Source organism: Podarcis vaucheri, assembly GCF_965113315.1.
Source record: "Podarcis vaucheri genome assembly, chromosome: 16".
Classification (NCBI taxonomy): domain Eukaryota; kingdom Metazoa; phylum Chordata; class Lepidosauria; order Squamata; family Lacertidae; genus Podarcis; species Podarcis vaucheri.
In genome coordinates, this window is record NC_138754.1 from 40136369 (window position 1) to 40157399 (window position 21031).

The 21031-nt window shown below is 43.0% G+C and overlaps 1 protein-coding gene across 10 annotated transcripts in view; it reads left to right on the plus strand.

Annotated features, from left to right (window-relative positions):
- The window catches only part of LOC309521516 (M-phase phosphoprotein 9-like), a 45612-nt gene extending 25626 nt beyond the window's left edge, over nt 1–19986 (plus strand). For 7 of the 10 annotated variants that reach the window (XM_082204107.1, XM_082204105.1, XM_082204106.1 and 4 more), the window contains 14 exons: nt 1949–2104; nt 2629–2716; nt 3882–4097; nt 4969–5016; nt 5804–5868; nt 7075–7176; nt 8931–9083; nt 9708–9889; nt 10769–10933; nt 11825–11945; nt 12573–12676; nt 17679–17923; nt 19304–19372; nt 19830–19986. In XM_082204107.1, coding sequence (XP_082060233.1) covers nt 1949–2104; nt 2629–2716; nt 3882–4097; nt 4969–5016; nt 5804–5868; nt 7075–7176; nt 8931–9083; nt 9708–9889; nt 10769–10933; nt 11825–11945; nt 12573–12676; nt 17679–17923; nt 19304–19372; nt 19830–19931 — 1816 coding nt within the window. In that variant the 3' untranslated portion in view covers nt 19932–19986. The remainder of the gene's footprint in view (nt 1–1948; nt 2105–2628; nt 2717–3881; nt 4098–4968; nt 5017–5803; nt 5869–7074; nt 7177–8930; nt 9084–9707; nt 9890–10768; nt 10934–11824; nt 11946–12572; nt 12677–17678; nt 17924–19303; nt 19373–19829) is intronic. The other 3 variants (XM_082204112.1, XM_082204110.1, XM_082204111.1) reach the window with 3 other exon arrangements.
- The last annotated feature ends 1045 nt before the right edge of the window (nt 19987–21031 follow it).

The window sequence follows — 21031 nt, forward strand, 5'->3', positions numbered from 1 at the left end:
CAAATTAAGTACTTAACCTGAGGTACCACTGTAATTTGAAACTTCTGCTTACTTTCCTTTCCTGAAGCCTTCCGCTGAGTTAAATGAAAATACTAAGCATTATTACAGGCCTGAAAGCAGTCACTTCTGGCTGCCTGTGATGAGTTTGAATTGTAGTCAGGTGACCAGGCCACAAAACCTGGTGAAACTTTCTTTAGAGACCAAATATTATAGTAAACATTTGGGGGGGGGGGCTAGAAAGCATGTAGCTTATCTATTTTTCTTCATTTATATTCAACTGTTCTTCCATCATGGAACCCCAAGTGGCATACTTGTGGTTCACAGGAGGCCTCATGAAGTCTTTCTGCAAAGTGCTAAAGTCATACGCCTTCAGACCGCACCCAGTAGCTTATTCTAAAATTATTTGCAAGGCTTGTGTTTCAGTTTTGTGGAAAGTGGCTAACTTGGATTCAGGCTGGATTATGTCATTTGAGGAGAGCTCAGACTAAGGACCAGACTAGACATGATGCCAACAGACCTGCCTGTTTAGAGCACAGGGAAACGTGGACAAAGGGAGCTGAGCTCTGTCCCTTCTGGATACTTGGAACTTAGCTGGGGAGTTAAACTGGGAGGAGATGGGTTAGCACTCTCCCTCTGTGCCCTTTTTGCTCTAAACACCACTCCCCTATCTACTTTAAACATGATTGGGCAGACCTGGATTTAAATGAACAAGTCTTCTGCTATCATGTCTGTTTTAACCAATTAAAAAAGCACACCTGCCACCTTGCAGGCAAGCTACACCTTAAAAATATATGTAAGAATGGCTCAGAATGTTCATAATCAAAAGCAGCCTAGGGAACTGCAATTTTGAGTGGAAATTGGAGGTGCACTGCCCTTTCCTCACTGGCTGTCATTCCTCAGAACCCTCACAAGGTATTTTTCCCAATAGTGATTTTCAGATTCCAGTTTTTTCTTAAGTAGCAACCTCCCCGGGCTGTCTCTCAGATTTATTTTTTTATTAGACTATATTTTGCCCCGATTCGCCAAACGTTTGCAGCAAGGGAAGCCCAGTTGAAATGTCTTTTGCTTACAGACTACAAGAAAACTTCAAAATACTTTGTATTGTACTTCAAAGAAGGAAATGCATTTGCTTAAATTGAAAGCTTTGCTACTTAGCAGAAAAAGCAGTATCTGTGCAATTGTAAATACAGACTGTTCTTTTTACTGAGACTTCCAGTCTCAATTTGTTCAGTGTGTGGAAGGTCCCAGGTTCAGTCTCCAGCATTTCTAGATAGAGCTGGACGAAAGCCCTGTCTAAAATCCTGGAGAGCTGCTTGCAGACAGTGTAGATAATACTGAACTAGATGCACCAGTTGGTCTGACATCTTCCTATGACATGGCAGATTTGCTTTTTATCTAGCAGGACTCTTTATGTGGTTCTTATGCATAGGAAAAGGAAAGAAATGAACTCTTGATTTGCGACTACCATTCTTACATGAAAAATCTGAGAACCAGAGACTAGAAATTGAAGCACTTGGTTTCGCTTCATATTGTCATTGGATTGCCCAGATATTCCAGCCGTGGTACTTAATTTGGAGAGTTAATTCAGAATGTCTGAGCTTGAACGAGACTCTGGCTTGTTTGCCTTGAACAGTAGAGCTTCCCACATGTTCTGCTATATCAAGATGCTTTTTAACTTCTCTCTTTCAAAAAAGACTTGCTATGTACCATGGGGACACTACTGTTCACGAAACACCCATCAGAGCTTCTGTATTCAGAACTAGTTGTACACATGCCCTGTTATACAAGTGCTTTGGTGGGGAAGATCACTTGGCATCTGTTTGTGGAGGCAAATTTCAGTAGCCGTAGTTCACCATCTGTGGAAAACACGTGCCAGGATGGTCATTTTCTGTCTCTAAAAAACAGTGTTGCAAATGCATTATGACATATTTTTAATCTTAAAAAACAGGATTAGGCAGAATTTGAGAGAAAAACATGCCCGGCATATTGCTGATCTACGAGCTTATTATGATTCAGAAATTCAAAGCTTAAAACAGCAGCTGGAGGCAAGCCATAAACCTCATTCAGAAGACTTTGAGAAGATCAATCAAAATCTTACTGACAGGTAATAGAGCTGCTTGGAACAATGTGCATATTTCTTACCCCCCACCCCTGTGTGTCTGTCTCTCTGTCTCTGTCTCCTTTCAAAATTGTTGTTTCCTGGAGCAACTCTTTCTGTTTATTGCTTCCTTCACTTTTAAGATCTAGGGCACAGATATTGATGGCTACATGAAAATACATAATGTGGAATCTTTGAGATGCCCGTTAATTAGGGATGAGTTTTAGACAGAGAAAAGAGATAAATGCTGTTATTCACATACAGAATTCCTCTAGCACAAATCTTCAAGGTAACTTGTTTATGCTGCTTAGCTGGAAGTGGAACTATTTCTTCAATGTTTGTGGTACATGCCACTTTTGGAAAGAAGACTATTGTAGCTTTAGAAACTAGATATACAGTGCCTGGGTTCAAATCATTTTCAAATGCAGTTTTGGTCACACTCTCATAGCCTAGTTAGACAACTCAGCTAAAAATACTGAAAAATCTTGTTTTCATTTCTATCATTTTCATGGCTTTATTTTCATTTTTAGATGTGACCACTTACAGGCAGCATTGGATAAAGCTAATAATCGCATGAGAGCACTTGAAGATAAAAATAGCACTCTGGAAACAGAAGTGGTAAGTGCATGCCGTGAGTCAAATTGAGCTCAGTTATATAGAAAGATTACCAAGCGAGACGATACAAGTCTGATCTGTCAGCCCTTTGAGCTGTATGTTTTTCTGCTGGAACTTGGGAGTCCTTATCTGGCACAAGTCAGCAGTTCTTGTAGCGATGCCTCCTTTCCCTGGGGTCTCCTTTATTCCCTACTAGAATCCTAGTCATTAGGTTTGGCTTTAAATAAACAAATAATCAGTCAATCTTGCCATTCACCAGAAAGCTTCTTATTTGCAATATAAGCACTAAAATATAATTGATAATAAACCTTAATACAACCCATTATGACTTAAAGTGTGGATAATTTTATAATTTCTAAAGCACCTAATGTTTTTCTAGGTGCTGTATAAAGACTAAAAATGGCCCAGGCCCCAGAGTTTCATTCTAAAAGGTTTGATAGAAAAGGAAAGCAATATAGTGGTACCTCGGGTTACAGACACTTCAGGTTACAGACTCTGCTAACCCAGAAATAGTACCTCAGGTTAAGAACTTTGCTTCAGGATGAGAACAGAAATAGTGCAGTGGTGGCATAGCAGCAGCGGGGAGGCCCCATTAGCTAAAGTGGTGATTCAGGTTAAGAACAGTTTCAGGTTAAGAATGGACCTCCAGAATTAATTAAGTTCTCAACCTGAGGTACCACTGTATGGGGAGGGAAGAGAAGAAACAAGTAGAATGAAAATGCAACGATTTCTTAATGCCCATGTGGAATAGCAACTCAGGAGATTTTCCTGGGAGTGGAACCTAATGGTTGTTGGTCCCAGCTGACCCACCATGGCACATAGAGGGAGGACTGCAGTGTCCCCTTGTGGTGCCTGTGAGCTTACATGTGGGAGAAAACAGGGAAACAGCTCTATTGGGCCCTGTGCAAGCTCTCTGCAGACGATGTATCTACCCTCTACTGGATCAGGTCTGTTAGTATGTTGTGTTTATATCCACTGCATGTTACTGATCTCTCTCCTAAAGCTTGCAAGCAATAATAAAAATGAGAACATGTTTTGTCTGAATCTTATATCTTGTGTCTCAAAACATTATATTCCTTAGCTTTGGTTCTGGTTCTGTTTTCAAAGTAGGCTTCTGTTTTCTGTTTATGTGTGTACCTGTCTGATACTTGGCCTTCTTTTGTTTCAGACAGACTGGAAAGAGCGCTTCTGTGCTGTCAGCAATACCACCAAGGCTTTGCAGGAACGTATTGAAGAAATGCGCACCAGTGGTAAAGAGAAAGATAACACCATCAGCCGCCTGAAGAGGAGGCTTAAAGATCTAGAAGAAGCATTTGAAAAAGCCTACAAGCTCTCAGATAATAAAGATGCCAAGTTAAAGGAAGAAAATAAAATGTTCCAAAATGTAGGTTGGAAAAAACAGGGTAACTTGGATATTTGAGTAAATTCAGCTGAACAATCCATTTGTGAGGTCAAATGAGAGCCCCACTATAATCAAGCAGCTGCTTGAATGAACCTCTAATTGAGATGATATTCCTGGAACTTTGTAATAGGAACCACTTTTTGGACACTTCAGATTTGGCTAGCCCTTAATGGAAATGTCTCCGTACTTGTATTACAATTGTCTCTACTAAAATAATAGTACCTTTGTGGTATGCAGCTTTTAACAAAGAAATTGTGACTTCTAAAGGCATTGGGGGAAGCATTTTTCTATTCTGTTTAATTCCAGATGGCTAAGTGTTGATATTCAGCAGCTGGGGAGGCAGATCTTTTGGTGTCTCTGCCTACTCAGTTTCTTTTCTGTCTCTAGCAGCTAAATAGATGTGCTGTCTTAGTTCACACTTTGTATTTCTGGTATTTCTAAACTAATTCTAGGTTCCTCCTTGGGGTATTTTATTTTTTTTTAGAAGAACTAGGGGTAGGCTGAAATTCATCAAAAAGTTGAGGGAATTTGTTTCAATTCTGTTTTGTTGGACATGCCTGATAATGGAACTGAGTAAAGCTTAGTAGGTTATCTGTATAGCTCTGCAGTTGTTGAAATCTGTAGTCTTGAGGAATTTTCTCTAATGCTAGAGGGGAGCAGATCATTAGTATTCATATTCACCACAGAGGTAACATCCTTGCCTATTTGAACATTTGCTGTTATTTTTAGGGCAGGGTTCTTGTCCAGGCATCTTGATCCTATCCACCCAAAACATTTTCTTTCTGTGATGTCTGTTTCAAAGTATAATCACTAACTGAGGGAGGAAAATATAATTACTTTTATTTCTTTGTAGCTTTTAGGAGAATATGAATCCCTTGGGAAGGAGCATGAAAGAGTAAAGGTGAGAAGCAAATTCACTTTGTACCAAATTTTTATTCTATGGAATTTTCTGTGTATTTAAATAAAGAGGACCAAAAGCTGGAGGGGTTTTGGAGGGCTGAAGTCTTATGCAGGGAAGTCTGTTTGGAAGAAAGCCTTACTGAGTTCAGTGGGATGTACACTCTCTATATTATTGCCTTAAATTCATAAGGGACATCTTCCAGGTGTGCATTGTACTGTCAACAGAAACTGATACATTAAGGAGGGAGGGTGAATTATTATTTTTTACTCCTCATAATTCAGCCTTTCTGCAAGACATTTTAACTATATCAGAAATGATAACTACCCAGTGGTCACTAATTCAGCCATAAATAGAATTTGTTGTGCACCAAGCTTCTTATTCATTTACCCATATTGTGCAGATTATAGTGTCTCTCAGCTGAGAGAGCAGCAGGGAGCTAGATAGGCCTGCCCTGAAGGTGCTTAGCACCAGAGAATCATTTAGGAAGACAGATTGCTTCAGCAAGTGAACATGGCTGCATGTAGGAAGCCAGAAAGAAAGGAAGGCCCAAGATGATCTGCTGGTCTGCAGCAATCCTGACAGAGTACAAGTATGAAGATTAATTATTGGTAATGAAGCAAAACATGCGTTGAACTTACTCCAGAGGAAGCTCAAGCCAAATTGGATTGATGCCCCTATAAATAGTAGTTACATGTTGTAATCTTTCAAGATTAGTAGAGAGACCAGTTCTGTATTTGCTTTACACTTTATGCAAGCTTAGCATGTGACCTTTTCTGCCTCCCTACAGGATACCTTAAACATCACTGAGAACAAATTTTTGGATGCACAAACTCAGATTTCTGATTTGAAAAGGTAAATGTGCCATTTAATCCTGTGTTACTTCTTCAAATAATGTTGTAAAAATTTCAAAATCACCTTAACAGATCGGAGAACTGGGCCCAAGCTAACAATGAATTTCAGCAGGGACAAATGTAAGGCAGGAAGAACCAGATGCACAAATATAAGATGGCGAACACTTGGCTTGCCTGTAATACACGTGAAAAGCATCTAGGGGTTTGGGTGGACCACAAGCTTAACATGAGTCAACAGTGTGATGCAGGAGCAAAAAAGAGCTAATGCTGTTCTAGGCTGCATCAACAGAAGTCTAGTGTCCAGATTAAGGGAAGTAATAGTACCACTCTGTTCTGCCTTAGTCAGACCACACCCGGATAACTTTGCATTTCTGCTTGCCACAATTTAAGAAGGCTATTGAAAAGGTGGAACGTTTACAGAAGAGGGCAACCAAGATCATCAGGGATCTGGAAACCAAACCTTATGAGGAATTGTTGAGGGAGTTGGATATGTTGAGGCTGGTAAACGGGAAACTGAGGAGTATGATAGCCATCTTCAAATACCTGGAGGGCTGTCAGGTGGCAGATGGCTCAAGCTTGTTTTCTCATGCTCTGGAGGGTAGAACTTGATCCAATGGCTTCAAGTTACTAGAAAGGAGATTCTGACTAAACATCAGGAAGAACTTTCTGGTGGTAAGAGCTGTTTGGCAGTGGAACAGACTGTCTCAGAAGATGGTGGACTCTCCTTCCTTGGAGGTTTTTAAGCAGAGGTTGGAAGGCCATGTGTCATGGATGCTTTAGCTGAGATTTTTTACACTGCAGGGGGTTAGACTAAGTAACCCTTGGGGTCCCTTACAATTCTATGATTTATTTATTCATTTGCAGCATTCATACCATGCAACATATTTAAACTACTATGTAGTTCTTCTCAGAAGTAAACCCCACAGTTTTGTGGTACTTGCACCTAGAATTGCAGCTCAAATTGTGTACAACACTTCTTTTTCAAGTGTTTAAAAAAGTGTATGGAAGTCCAGTGACACTTTGGTGGTGATTTCAAAACTTTGAGTTTCCTGGTCCAGGCACAACAAATGTGTGAGAACATCAGCAGCTGCCTTGCACTGAGTCAGACCAGCTTATAAAATATCTGCATTGACAGTGATTGGCAGAGTTGTTGGATCAAACGTATTTTATGCCATTGTTTCTGAATATATTTTTGCTTCCATTATAGAACTGTCTCGAAACTTGAAGCTCAGATCAAGCAGTTAGAACATGAAAACTTGCTCAAATTTCGTCATTTTGCAGACAGTCACTTCAGAACATCCTATGCCAAGTAAGCAAATAATAAATATGACCTTGTGAGAAAGTAAAGGATACGTGTCTTACAAAACTGTGATTTTTGAGAAGGATAAACGTAGCTATTAGTCAGTTTTCCTTGATACAGGATAATCACAGCAAAACAGATGCATAATAAAGCATTAATAAGAGGCTTTCTGGATATAGCAAGATCCCCACTGACTTACTGCAATTATCAATTTTTAGTAATGTAGCAATGATACTATGTGTTCTTGCTATATGTACAGTGGTCTGAGTGTCTGTTGTATGAACCATGCAAGATCATCTTGAGCAGGCGTTGTTTCAGCCAGGGAAGACTCTCGGACAGGGTTAAGCGATATTTTTCAGCCCAATGGTCACATTTATTATTAGTATTATTAATATTACTTATTGAATTTATATACCCCCCTATACTCCAGAGGTCTCAGGGTGGTTCACAGAATAAAATCAAGATATAAAACCACAAAATACATAATAAAAATAAAAACAACTCAATAGCCCCCCTCCCAAAAAACCCCACATTATTATTATTGTTTATTCCACTCTTGGAGAAACCACTTGGGGGGTACCAAAGGCAAAAGCAGATGGATCAATGGATGTTGCGCCTACATTTTAGAATAGTGGCCTACATTCTAGCCATGTAAACACCAGAGGCTTCAGCATACTCCCACCCCATCTCTTTCCAGGCCAGCAAGAGGCATGGAGAGGTGCCCTTAATGAGGTGTCCTTAGCAGGTACTGCTGATAGCTTCACAACAGGCAGGAGCTCAAAGAGGGCACAGACTACAGCCTGTGAGGAGTGTGGCCTGGTGAAGGCTAGAGGCTGGGAAGCTGCGTTTGATCCCTGGGCTTGAAGTTCCCACCCTGCCACAGCTCTAGGGGTAACAAGTACTTCTCTAAAAATGTTTTCTCTCCTACCCCACACAGCCCCCCAAACAATAATTTTAATGAATTACAGCAAATCAGTTCTCAAACTATCTCTGAAAGTTCTTTACTTCAACTTCTGGATGTTGAATATTCTTCAGATAGTCTCAGACTTGGTTGCTATGCTTGACACCCAGCAATATTTCATTTCAGTCTTAATACACTGCCTACGAACCTCTGGTGTATAAATTGTTATGTACAGTACAAATAAAACACTTGCTCCTTACATCAACTCTTTAGTCCCCCAAATGAATTATTCTAGCATTCTGGCTTAAGTTTAATAATACTTGGCTAAAATGATAGAGCATTTACTAAAGTTGGTGCCTTCAGAATGTCTATTAGTAAATAAATTCTGCATTTCCCTATAAAGAAATTCTGCTGATTTTTGCATCTTAATACTTCTTTATATGGACCTTTCATATTGTGCTTAACAGTGACTGTCATGAAGGGTGGTATGTAGAGGGCTAGTTTAAAAAAGAAAATGAGATTGTCCCAAACCTCTAGGAAAGCGAAAGGACTGAAATATCTCACAAAGTGGTGCAGGAATGGCTCAGAGGGGGAAGCAGGAGTAGTGTGTGCCCTCAGAAAAATGTGCCTGGGACAGTCTCCCCAGCAGCCCCCACCATGCTCCACCCCATGACTGTTTGACCTTCCTGTAGGTTTCTCCCACTTGAATTTAGTTACTGTGTACTTTCCAAAGTGGCTTCCTAAAGCTGTTTTCCTCAGCTAGCTCTGTGAGGGTGTGGGAATGATTGTTTATATTAATTTTGGCTAGTAAAATGCTGTACTGTACGAGAAATGAAACATGAGCTTTCCATTAATTCTCAAGTTTTCTGCCTAGAAGCAAGCTAGCAAGCTCTGATGTGAGCAGAAGGAAATGGTTGATACCAGGATCAGAGTATTCAATCTTCACAGGCCAGCCGTTAGAAGCCCAAGAGAGCTCCAAAGACAATCGTTTGGAAGAAACATACACTTCTTGCAGGTAGGGTGGCTTTGAATGCTAAATTGGCAAATAATCTCTTCCCCAAGGAGAGGACTGTTAGCATAAGGAGAGCTCTTCCACTGGTGGCTCATCCTAATCCACCACTCATGGGCTTTGTATCAGGGAGGAGATATAAAATGAGCCTGCTGTGATTTCTTTGCAGTTAGGTGGGAATTCATTTTCTGTGCCCTTTTGTCCCTTTGTCTCCCATGTATGCCGTGGGTTGGATCCAGACTGAGTTTATTTTATTTATTTAAAATACTTATAATCCACCCTTTACCTGACGTGGAAATACATTTACAACAGCAGTGACAGAAATTCAAATAATCCAGTACATCTCCCTTCACTCCAAAATCCTAAGTGGATAGAATTGAATTAGCTGAAAAAGTTCAGTGCCTCTGATTTCAATGGAACGCAGCAGAAAAACCATAACCATGTTGATTTCAATAGGTCTTACTGCTAGGTAAATTGAACTAGAATTGCAGCCTTAGTGTGGCTCCAACCCCAAGTATTTAAATTGGTGCTTATGAAATTTCTTCATCCTTTGAGTGTAACACTTTTGACATGTCATCAACATGATTACAGCCCATGCTGAATGTGTGTCAACCCATTGTATGCTTCTAGATACCATACACCTCCAGAAAAGGATTCTTCCCCAGATCCGTCGCTGACAAGTGAAATTTCAAAAAAAGAAACGCAAGTCACAGAAACGCCCATCATAAAAGCCTTTAAAGAACTTGAAGGAAGGAAGACGTTGAAAAACTGGGCCACTCAGACAGAGAAAGAGGAAGCAGCTGCTCCTACAAGTAAGTCACCTTGATTTCTCCTTGGTTTCCTCAGTCCCAGGGTTTTGCTGCTACTTCTTTCTTCCCAGGGATTAGAATAAGCCTGGCTCAGTCTTTAAAGGACAGAGAGCCGCTATGTAATAGGCAAGAACAGCAGAGCATCTATCTGGAAAAATGGCATCTATCTGTATGCAGAAGGGCCCAGGCTCAGTCCTCTGCCTCTCCAGATAGGGCTGGGAATGTCTGTCTGAAACTATGGCGAGCCACTGCCAGTTGGTGTCGACAATACTAAGCTAGATGGACCCAGTCATTCAACTGTATTAAGGAAGCTAGCCTTATAAAATTAGCTGGTCTTGTTAATAAGAGGAGAAGGCAGGAAAGTGGTCAAAAAGTGAGTTGTATGAGATTGCTAGCCAAGCCAGCTAAAAGCCAGCTTTTTAACTCATAAATGAGATGCAAGCTTTTGTGTGCTTAAAAGATAGGAAGTGAAGTGGTGGGTGTTCAGTTTTCCTGAGTCTTCTCCCCCTAGCAAGACTCCTCAGACCTTTTCTAAGAAACCCCTGGTGCCATTCCTTCAGCTTACTCTGGATCACTCATTCTTTGGCACGTTCTCCAGAAGTAGGGGGGTCTTGAGAACCCATAGCACAGGACTCATACATGTTTTTTCAGTGAGCTTTTGATCTTTTTCTTGCTTTCAATAATGTGTTATGATTTCCCCTCCAATTTGAAAGCATCTTCCAAGTTTGTTTAATTTTTGAAATTGGTCTGATTATCTTTGTCTTGTTCGTTTTAATTTTCTTAAGCTGATTTGGGAACACTCCATTTTTTTCTAGGGGGAAAGCAGGATGGGAAATCCTAAGAAAAATAAAGCCACTTTTTTGCATTGCTTGTATATTTCAGAAGCAACCACTCGACGTCCCACTGTTGGATTTGATGAAACAGCTCTCAGTGCCAGCCGGTCCCCAGAGAAAGGCAAAGACCAACTCAGACACAAAAGATACAGCTCACCTAATGGTCAGAGGTCCTCATCTCTTCCACCTTCAAACAGGAAGTCAAACACTCCAAGTAGGAATTGCAGCTGCAGGCTGCCCACCTTATAATTAGGGTGTACAGAGCCATCTTACTTAAAGTGATGTTAAGAGTGTTTCATAGCTCCATGGCTTCTGTTTTTACTGTGCCCATGCTATTGTAGAACATGTCTTATTCTGCTGCTCTTGTTCTTGTTAGAGAGCCAGTGTGGTGTAGTGGTTAAGAGCGGTAGACTCGTAATCTGGGGAACCGGGTTCGCGTCTCCGCTCCTCCACATGCAGCTGCTGGGTGACCTTGGGCCAGTCACACTTCTCTGAAGTCTCTCAGCCTCACTCACCTCACAGAGTGTTTGTTGTGGGGGAGGAAGGGAAAGGAGAATGTTAGCCGCTTTGAGACTCCTTAAAGGGAGTGAAAGGCGGGATATCAAATCCAAACTCCTCCTCTTCTTCTTCTTCTTCTTCTTCTTCTTCTTCTTCTTTTAAAATTTGAACTTTCAAGGAGTGGCAAAGGTTTTGTTTTCAAATCCTGTAAAGAAACAGGGCAGGAAGGTGCTATGATATTTAATGACTGCTCCCACACGACCTTGATCAATCCAGCTAACCTTAAGATGAACTACATTGAGGGTGGGGGGAGCAGCAAGGTTGCCCCACAGTAGATTACCAGGAAGTCCATTTCCACAGCAACCCCTTCCTCCATGTACCTTTTTTAGCAGGTGGAGGGGGCTGCTAATACACCTCTTGGGAGATGGATTTGGACCATAGGCTTCCAGCTCCCTACCATAGCATACTATTTAAGCAGAAGGTATTGTGGGAAAATGCTTGAATAACACTTTTTTTTGGGCAAAGGCAACAGGAGCATAATGTTACAAAGCATCAGATGCTTGTTCTAAGACATAACTAAATTCTAATAAGCTATTTCTCTTGGCAGCAAGGAGAGAGATAATGTTGACTCCAGTTGCTGTGACCTACAGCCCAAAGCGGTCTCCAAAAGAGAACCTGTCTCCAGGATTTAGCCACTTGCTCAGCAAAACTGAGAACATGGTGACAAGGTAACTGTCTGTCAATACTCATTTAAGGGCTGTAGGGGAGAGAATTGGGTTTGTGTGGTGTTAAAAATATTTTCACAATCTGCACAAATAGTTGTATAAAACAAACCACAGGAGCAGCAAAAAAACCACAGGAGCTTCTGCATCCCTGAATACACAATGGACAGGCTGCTTTCTTGAACCTGTGTGTCAGTAATGATGATGGAGGATGGAATGACCCTTTGTTTTGGAGATAGGAGCAGGAGTAACCCTTTGGGGGGACAGCCACCTCCATTGTAGGAAAATGCACGAAACAATTGCTCTTACATTACTTTGTTGTTGTCCCTTACTCAGCAAGCTTTGGATATAGCTTATACTGCCAGTCCACCTGTGGCTTGCATTTACTGGATTGGAGCAATTGCCATTCAAGTAAGAATTTTGCACAAACAGACCTTAGTCTTATTTCTCAAGCTCACATTTAGTTGTTGTTTTTCTTCCTTCCTTTTTTAACTGACCAGAAATGGCCTTTGGAATCCTTCCATTTAGCCATTTCCTGTGACCACAAGGGGTAAATCTCACCAGGACTCAGTGATGTGGAAACTGAGAAATATTTTACAAGTGCTTTTGTGTCTTTTCTCCCTAAAATACTAGATTTGATATTCTGCTTGATGAGTTGGAAACTGCTCCCACACCTACATCGCAATACAGCAATCCAAGGAAAAGGCTCCAGTTTCGCTCAGTAGGTGATACTGAAGGTAACACTTCACAGTAGCTAGGATTCTGTTCCTTGGAATAAATATTCTTTTGCATTTCCAACCCCTGCCTCTTTGCAGCTGTACCCAGCAGATGCTGTCTAGAAGTATAAAAATTGATAGTCGCTTTTGCTGTTAACATCAGACATGATCAAGAGAACTATAAATATAAGAATGGTCTATTAACCTCTGGATGTAACAGGTCTCCAAGTGGGTTGTGTTGCCTGCCCTGCAGCTCAGAGGCAGGAAATGCCCCAAACTTCCACAAAATACTTTTCTGCTCTTGAGGTTCAGTTCATTTGCTGTCTCAGCTTGGAGCAACATCCTGTTTGGAGTCTCGCTCCTTCAGTCTGTTTCTGTGGATTTTGGCACTTTTCTCTGTCTGTTTATATGGTTACATGAGACAGATCATGGCAATTGGTTTTAAAATTTCACTGAATTGTAAGTTTAAACATGCACACATGTAATGTCTGTTTTTAACAACTCTTGAACCATAACAATAGAGATTTAACATTTTTAAATGCTGTAAGATCAAACCCAGAAGTAACTCTTCGCTTACTATATTTAGAATAGTAATAGTTCTTCTTTATAAAATTCTACTGTTTAAATTTTTCAGAGATTAAATTAAATTGACAAAACCTGTGGCACAATTTTGTATAATGACAAAATTGTTTTGTATAATGACAGGTGTACTTCTAGAGTAATAAAGGCTTTTGAATTTACATCAGTCATGTTTTATGTTTTTCAGGATTAAATATATAGGGTTGGATTAATAATAATAATAATAATAATAATAATTTATTATTTGTACCCCGCCCATCTGGCTGGGTTTCCCCAGCCACTCTGGGCGGCTTCCATAGAAACCAAAAAACACTAAAATATCATACATTAAAAACTTCCCTGAACAGGGCTGCCTTAAGATGTCTTCTGAATGTTGTTTATCATTTTGACATCTGATGGGAGGGGGTTCCACAGGGCGGGCGCCACTACTGAAAAGGCCCTCTGCCTGGTTCCCTGTAGCTTTGCTTCTCGCAATGAGGGAACCGCCAGAAGGCCCTGGACCTCAGCGTCCGGGCAGAACAATGGGGGTGGAGACGCTCCTTCAGGTATACTGGGCCGAAGCCGTTTAGGGCTTTAAAGGTCAACACCAGCACTTTGAATTGTGCTCGGAAACATACTGGGAGCCAATGTAGGTCTTTCAAGACTGGTGTTATGTGGTCTCGGCGGCCGCTCCCAGTCACCAGTCTAGCTGCCGCATTCTGGATTAGCTGTAGTTTCCGAGTCACCTTCAAAGGTAGCCCCACGTAGAGCGCATTGCAGTAGTCCAAGCGGGAGATAACTAGAGCATGCACCACTCTGGCGAGACAGTCCGCGGGCAGGTAGGGTCTCAGCCTGCGTACCAGGTGGAGTTGGTAGACAGCTGCCCTGGATACAGAATTGACCTGCGCCTCCATGGACAGCTGTGAGTCCAAAATGACTCCCAGGGTACGCACCTGGTCCTTCAGGGGCAGAGTTACCCTATTCAGGACCAGGGAGTCCTCCACACCAGCCCGCCCCTTGTCCCCCAAAAACAGTACTTCTGTCTTGTCAGGATTCAACTTCAATCCATTAGCCGCCATCCATCCTCCAACCGCCTCCAGGCACTCACACAGGACCTTTACCGCCTTCACTGGTTCTGATTTGAAAGAGAGGTAGAGCTGGGTATCATCTGCATATTGATGGACACCCAGTCCAAACTCCATGATGATCTCTCCCAGTGGCTTCATATAGATGTTAAAAAGCATGGGGGAGAGGACGGAACCCTGAGGCACCCCACAAGTGAGGGCCCAGGGGTCTGAACACTCACCCCCCACCACCACTTTCTGAACACAGCCCAGGAGGAAGGAGCAAAACCACTGTATAACAGTGCCCCCAGCTCCCAACCCCCCAGATGGTCCAGAAGGATGTTATGGTCGATTGTATCAAAGGCCGCTGAGAGATCTAGCAGAACTAGGAAACAACTCTCACCTTTGTCCCTAGCTCGCCGGAGATCATCAACCAGTGCGACCAAGGCAGTTTCAGTCCCATGATGAGGCCTGAACCCTGATTGGAAGGGATCCAAATGGTCCGCATCCTCCAGGCGTGCCTGGAGTTGTTCAGCAACCACACGCTCAATCACCTTGCCCAAGAATGGAAGATTTGAGACTGGGCGATAGTTGGCCATACTGGCCGGGTCTAAAGATGTTTTTTTAAGAAGCGGTTTAATGACCGCCTCTTTCAGCGGATCTGGGAATGTTCCCTCACAGAGGGAAGCATTCACCACCCCGCAGAGCCCATTGCCCAGCCCTTCCCGGCTTGCTTTTATTAGCCAGGATGGGCAAGGATCAAGGAGACAGGTGGTTGGTTTCACGCGTCCAAGCAGCCTGTCCACATCCTCGGGGGTAACGGGTTGAAATTGATTCCATGCAACTTGACCAGACAGGGCTCTAGCACTCTCCCGCCCCAGCCCTGCTCCCATGGTGGTGTCTAGCTCCTTCCGAATATGAGTGATTTTATCTGCAAAAAACTTTGCAAAATCGTTGCAGGAGATCTTGGGGTCTTTACAAGGCCCCGGTGGTAAAGGTGGTTCCGTTAAATTGCGGACCACCTGAAAGAGTCTTCTGCTACTATTTTCTGCAGATGCAATAGAGGCGGTGAAGAAAGTCTTCTTCGCCATCGCTATCGCCACTTGGTAGGCTCGACGTTGAGCTCTAACCTGTGTCCGGTCAAATTCGGAGTGAGTTTTCTGCCACCGACGCTCTAGCCGTCTCAGCAATTGTTTCATCGCCCTCAGCTCCGAAGAAAACCACGGGGCTGTCCGGGCTCCATGCAATCGGAGAGGGCGCTTCGGAGCCAGACAGTCGATAGCCCTGGTTAACTCCGCATTCCAGCGGGCCACCAGGGAATCAACTGAAAGGCCATCAACATGGGATAAAGCATCCCCTACCACTCTCTGGAAACCATTTGGATCCATTAAGTGGCGGGGGCGGACCATCCGAATTGGTCCCACCTCCCTGCAGAGGGGAAGGGTCGTGGAGAAGTCCAGTTGCACCAGGAAGTGATCTGACCATGGCACTTCTTTGGTTTCACTTTTACTTAGTGTCAGATCACCCACATCACTAGAGGTGAATACCAGGTCTAAGGCATGTCCATGACTATGAGTTGGGCCCAACTTATTCAGGGACAGCCCCATGGAGGCCATGCTTTCCACAAAGTCCCGAGTGGCCCCTTGTAAGGTCATGTTGGCGTGGATGTTAAAATCCCATAGGACAACCAAACTAGGTGTCTCCAGGAGAAAATCCGCCACGACCTGAAGCAGCTCGGGCAGGGAATCCTTGGCGCAGCGGGGAGGTCGGTACACCAAAAGGAATCCTGTACTGCCCCTATTGCCCAACTTCCAGAACATGCACTCAGAGAACTGGGTCTTCCCAGTAGGACGCCTGATGCAAACTAATGACTTCCTAAAAATCACTGCAACCCCCCCTCCCCGCCCGCATGACCTGGGTTGCTGTGCGTAAGAGAAACCTGGTGGGCAAGCGGCAGCAAGGACAGGCCCATCTGCTTCCTCCAACCAGGTCTCTGTCACACATGCCAGGTCAAATCCTCCATCCACAATCAGGTCGTGGATGGCAGTGGTTTTATTCATCATTGACCTGGCATTACACAGCAACACCTTCAGGTCATGTGGGTTTCCCCTATTGATTCCAGTATCCATCCGGTCAAGGCCAGACCCGGAGGCAGGGATAGTCTTCAAACGACGACTAAACCTGCCTCCTCGGTAATGACATGGTCTGGTCTTAGCGTAACTCCTCCTCCTGCCCATGATCACCGAGATCGGATGTCCCAGTGCTTCCCCCCCTGTGGAACTTGTCCCAGCCATCGTGTTGGCTGGGGCCCCACTCCCAGGCAGCCCTGATCCCGCCCCTTAAAAACAAAACACAAACTACACAGAACCAATAAAACAGCAGAAAACAAAAACAGAACAATTATACTAAAATTAATCCCCAACCAAATATCCATCCCACCCACCCACCCACCCCCAACAAAGAAAAAAAAAAAAGAAATACAAATTTAAATTGCCACCGACTGCTTGAGGACATTTTAAAACACATTAACCACTTGGAACAGGGAAGCAATTGCAGAACACTTCCCAGCTTCCCCAAAAGTTTGTTCCAAATAAGGGCCTGGGCCAGTTGGAGAAGGCCCTGGAAGGGAGCAGGCCCTGCAGTCCTCACCCAGCCGACGGTCCGAGGCTTCCCCGCAGCAGGAGTCCCTTTGTAGCTGGGAGAGAGGGCCTGGGCCAATTGGAAAAGGCCCTGGAAGGGAGCAGGCCCTGCAGTCCTCACCCAGCCGATGGCTAAATATATAGGGTTGGATATATAGGTAAATTAATTGCACAGTTCTAGGCCTGGGCGATGTATCAATACATTGCCCAGGACTGATATGAGGGCCAGACCCTGATGACTGCTTCACCTGGAAGTATATTGTGGGTGAAACTGCATCTGCTGAGTGCCACCAGCACCTGAGGGAGAAACAAGCTACAGCCAAGCGCTGGTGGCAGAGCAGCTCAGGAGCAGTGGCAGTTTCACCCGCAATATACTGCCAGGTGAAGCAGCCATCACCTCTGGCCCTCGTACTGCTGAGGGAGGAACAAGCTACATCATCTGGGGCTGATATAGCTTGTTCCTGCCTCAGCTGCTTGTTTGGGCAGGCGGCTGCTTTAAATTTGGAAACATGCATCCAAAATCATTTATTGGGTTGTTTCTTTTTTGCTGGTGATTTGACTACATGCTCCAAAAGACTTTGTCACATGCCATGGAGCTGACTAAATTCAAAGTGTCCGAGACCTTCTTGAGGGCTTTGCTGAAGTTAGAAGATGTTCATGTTCAATTTTTTCTTGCTTGTCCAATATATTCTATGTACTAATAATTTTTCATGAAGAGCTTAAAATCTGATTTCTGCTCTTTTCTTTTTGGTGGTGGATCAGAACTGGAGCATGTTGGCCCTGGCAAAGGCAGCCGTGCCAAGCCTTCCTCTTCCACAGATTCTTTGCCTGCAGGAGCAAAGATAGGCATGGCAGGGCGAACGTGGGAAGACGAGAGCTCTGTGCATACAAGCCTGTCTTCAGCAGCACCAGCACCTTATGAGATGGAGTTCAAATACATGTCAAGGATTAAGACATTGACCGAAACAGAGAGACTCTTTGATGAGCTCACACAGGAAAAGCAGCAGGTAGAAACCAAGTGCTTTGACTTCCTACATTTCTTGTTAAAGTTCTGTGTTTTGGAAAAAGGTCTACCACTGCAGTACCTGTGTTTAAGGTACTGTATATTAATATTCAGTATCAGAAACTTCATCCAAGGCAGTATGTCTCTGAATTCCAGTACAGTGGTGCCTCTTCGTCTAGCGGTTTTTTCGTCTTGCGAAGCAACCCTATTAGCGGATTAGCGCTATTAGCGGTTTAGCGGCTATTAAAGGCTATTAGCGGCTTAGAAAAAGGGGGAAAAGCGGAAAAAAATCGGAACACTCGCAAGCCCATAGGGAAATTCGTCTTGCGAAGCAGCTCAAAAACGGAAAACCCTTTTGTCTAGCGGGTTTTCCGTCTTGCGAGGCATTCGTCTTGCGGGGCACCACTGTAGTTGGGAATTGCAAGTGAGGAGAGCACTGCTGCACTCAGGTCCTGTTTGCGGGCTTCCCAGAGGCATCTGGCTGGCTGCTGTGATTACAGTGTCTTATGTTAGGTGGGCCTTTGGCCTCATCCATGACTTCTGTTCTGATATTCTTATCTCACAGTATGGCCTTAAATGCCTACTAAGCAAAATACATGGTCTCAGCAGAATTCATTCTTGCTCAAGGAAAAGGAGGCAAGTATGTTAAACTTGGTTGTCTGTTTTTAAGTCGGGTTACAGTTGCACCCATGCCAAGTAAACTTGGCTTGCCTCAACCAAGAATGAAGTGTGGCAATGCCCTCTTCTAATTTGAATAGTGTCCATGTGGGCAAGCCTATGTTTGCTGTGATGTTACTTTGATTTGCTCTGTGCCCTCTCCACCCCTCTCTACCCCAGTATATCTTCTGTTATGTATGAATGACAGCAGGATTGTAACCAAAACATGGCCACTGAGAAACAAGAGGAAAGTTTTATGTACGCTTGGGGGAAACCCCAAGGCTTGCAGATAAGGGGCAACCCTCCGCAAAATAATTGCCCAGTAAGGTCTGAGCTACAAACTGTAGAGTGGCTTTTGGGAAAAGGAAAGCAGAACTGAGGGGCAGGAAGAGGAATGGGAAGCTTTTACCCTGCTTGGCTGGATTAACTGGCTATGACCCTGAACAGGACCTGGGCTGATGCAAAGCAGCACTTCTTGTTTCAAGCCACCCAGTGGTTGTATCTATTTCAAAACTGCCTTTTGGGGTAATAAAACTTCAAATGGGAAGTGAAATGGGATATCCAGATGTGGGCATATCTGTTAACACAACCCAGGATGGTACTATCCTAAGATCTGTTGAGCTGGAGAAGTAGTTTGTGGCTTCCTTGCAGATGAAATTCCAAGGTAGTTTTATTCTGACTCTTGTAGCTTTCATAATTTTCACTGGCATTTATTTTGTTTTCCCAGATTGAGTCCCAGCTGAGTCGAATACCTTGTGCTGGAGGGAGAATGACTCTGCAGGCAAGACTAAATCAGGTTTAAATTCTCATGTTGGAATCCTGATGGGGAGGGGGAAAGTTGAATCTTGCGCGGAACTGAAAACTATAGTAAAAGTATATTTCCCTTCTCTCTTCTAAGCATGTGCCTCATTTGGGAGTTCTAATGTTTGACTTCCATGTGGGAATGAACCACTGCAGATTTATTTTTATAGTTGTCTCAAGCACAGTTTTTTTTATTCATACTTTGTTCACAGTGGAGTTAAAGGATGTCCCTTTAGCCTTTATGAGGGATATTTGCCACTGCAGAATCTTACAAACTAAATGAAGAAAAATTTGGAGGTGGTTGGGATTCTCACATTTCCCCCAATGGGCAGCAAAATTTCTAAATGGGTTGTTCTTGTGGGGTAAAGAGTACATACAGAGTTTCCATTTTGGAAGAGCTGGGTTTTGCCTTTTCCTGGTCTTTAATGTGTGTGTTTGAATATTTTGTTTAGGAAGCCTTGGAAGATCGCTTGGAAAGGGTCACTAGAGAATTGGGCTCAATCCGCATGATCCTGAAGAGATTTCATGTTTTACGTACCTCTGCAAATATTTGAGATGTCTCTGTTTAATTTAGATATCCTTTTGTTTGCACTAAAAGTATAATAATTATGCACTCTGAAAATGCAAATCGTTTTGTATCTTTTGTAAGCCCTGTGCAGCAGTTTTGCAATCATGTTACCCTTTACACACTATTTTGTATTGAGCCACATATATTTTAAAACCTATTTTTGTTACACCTGAAGGGATCAATCTGTCAATTCTGTATTTTGCTACTTTTGAAGAAGTGTTAATAGTTTTTTTGAAACCTTGAACATGAATTCTTTATAAGAACAGGAGCAACTTATTTTCAAAATGTGATCATGCTAAAATCGATTTTGTGATGCAGCAGGCTCACTGTTTTCATAGAGCTTGTCTTGCAAAGGAGGTTACAATGAAGTATTGAATTTTTATTTATGCTAAACATGACGCACACATAGCTTCTTGTTGTGAAGTGAATGCTATACCAATGCTACACACCTTGTAGTTCAGAAATTGCATATCCTTTCTTCAACTTCTTGCTCAATTGCAGCACAGTATTTTCCACAGCTGCACAAGTCCAGTTTGCAAATGTCAGTTTAAATAACAGTATGCACAGCAAGGGGTTTCAGAAAGGCAAAAGTTATGTTTCTCTTTTTTAAAAAAGTTTTTATTTTGCATGTTTTGTCACTGAAATATTAATTAAAACTGAATTGCCTAAAATGAAGTTGTCTGTCATTTGTGGACCTCAGTGGAAACATTACTGGGGGTGGGGGTAACTTTTATTTCTGGCTACTTGGGGTGGCTCCACAAAGCATGAAGACCTTTGCATGATCAAGTTTTTCATCATTACCCACCAAAAGAGAAAGTAGGCAGCTCCTTGCTCATCAGCAACTCTGGGCAAAAGCGCCTAAGCAGCGCCATTAAGAGGCTTCTCTGGCCCTGATAGCAACCATATGGTTGCTGTCTTCCTAGCAGTTTGTGTCCCTTGGCACTTTTGCTTTCCTTCTCTCTCCCTCCAATAGTCAAGGCACCTGCATCTGTAATTAAGCGATTGTTATTTATAGAACTTAGCAAATTAGCCTTCTCCACCCCACAGATCTGTCGTAGTCTAAAATGCTGTTTCCCTTGAATCTTT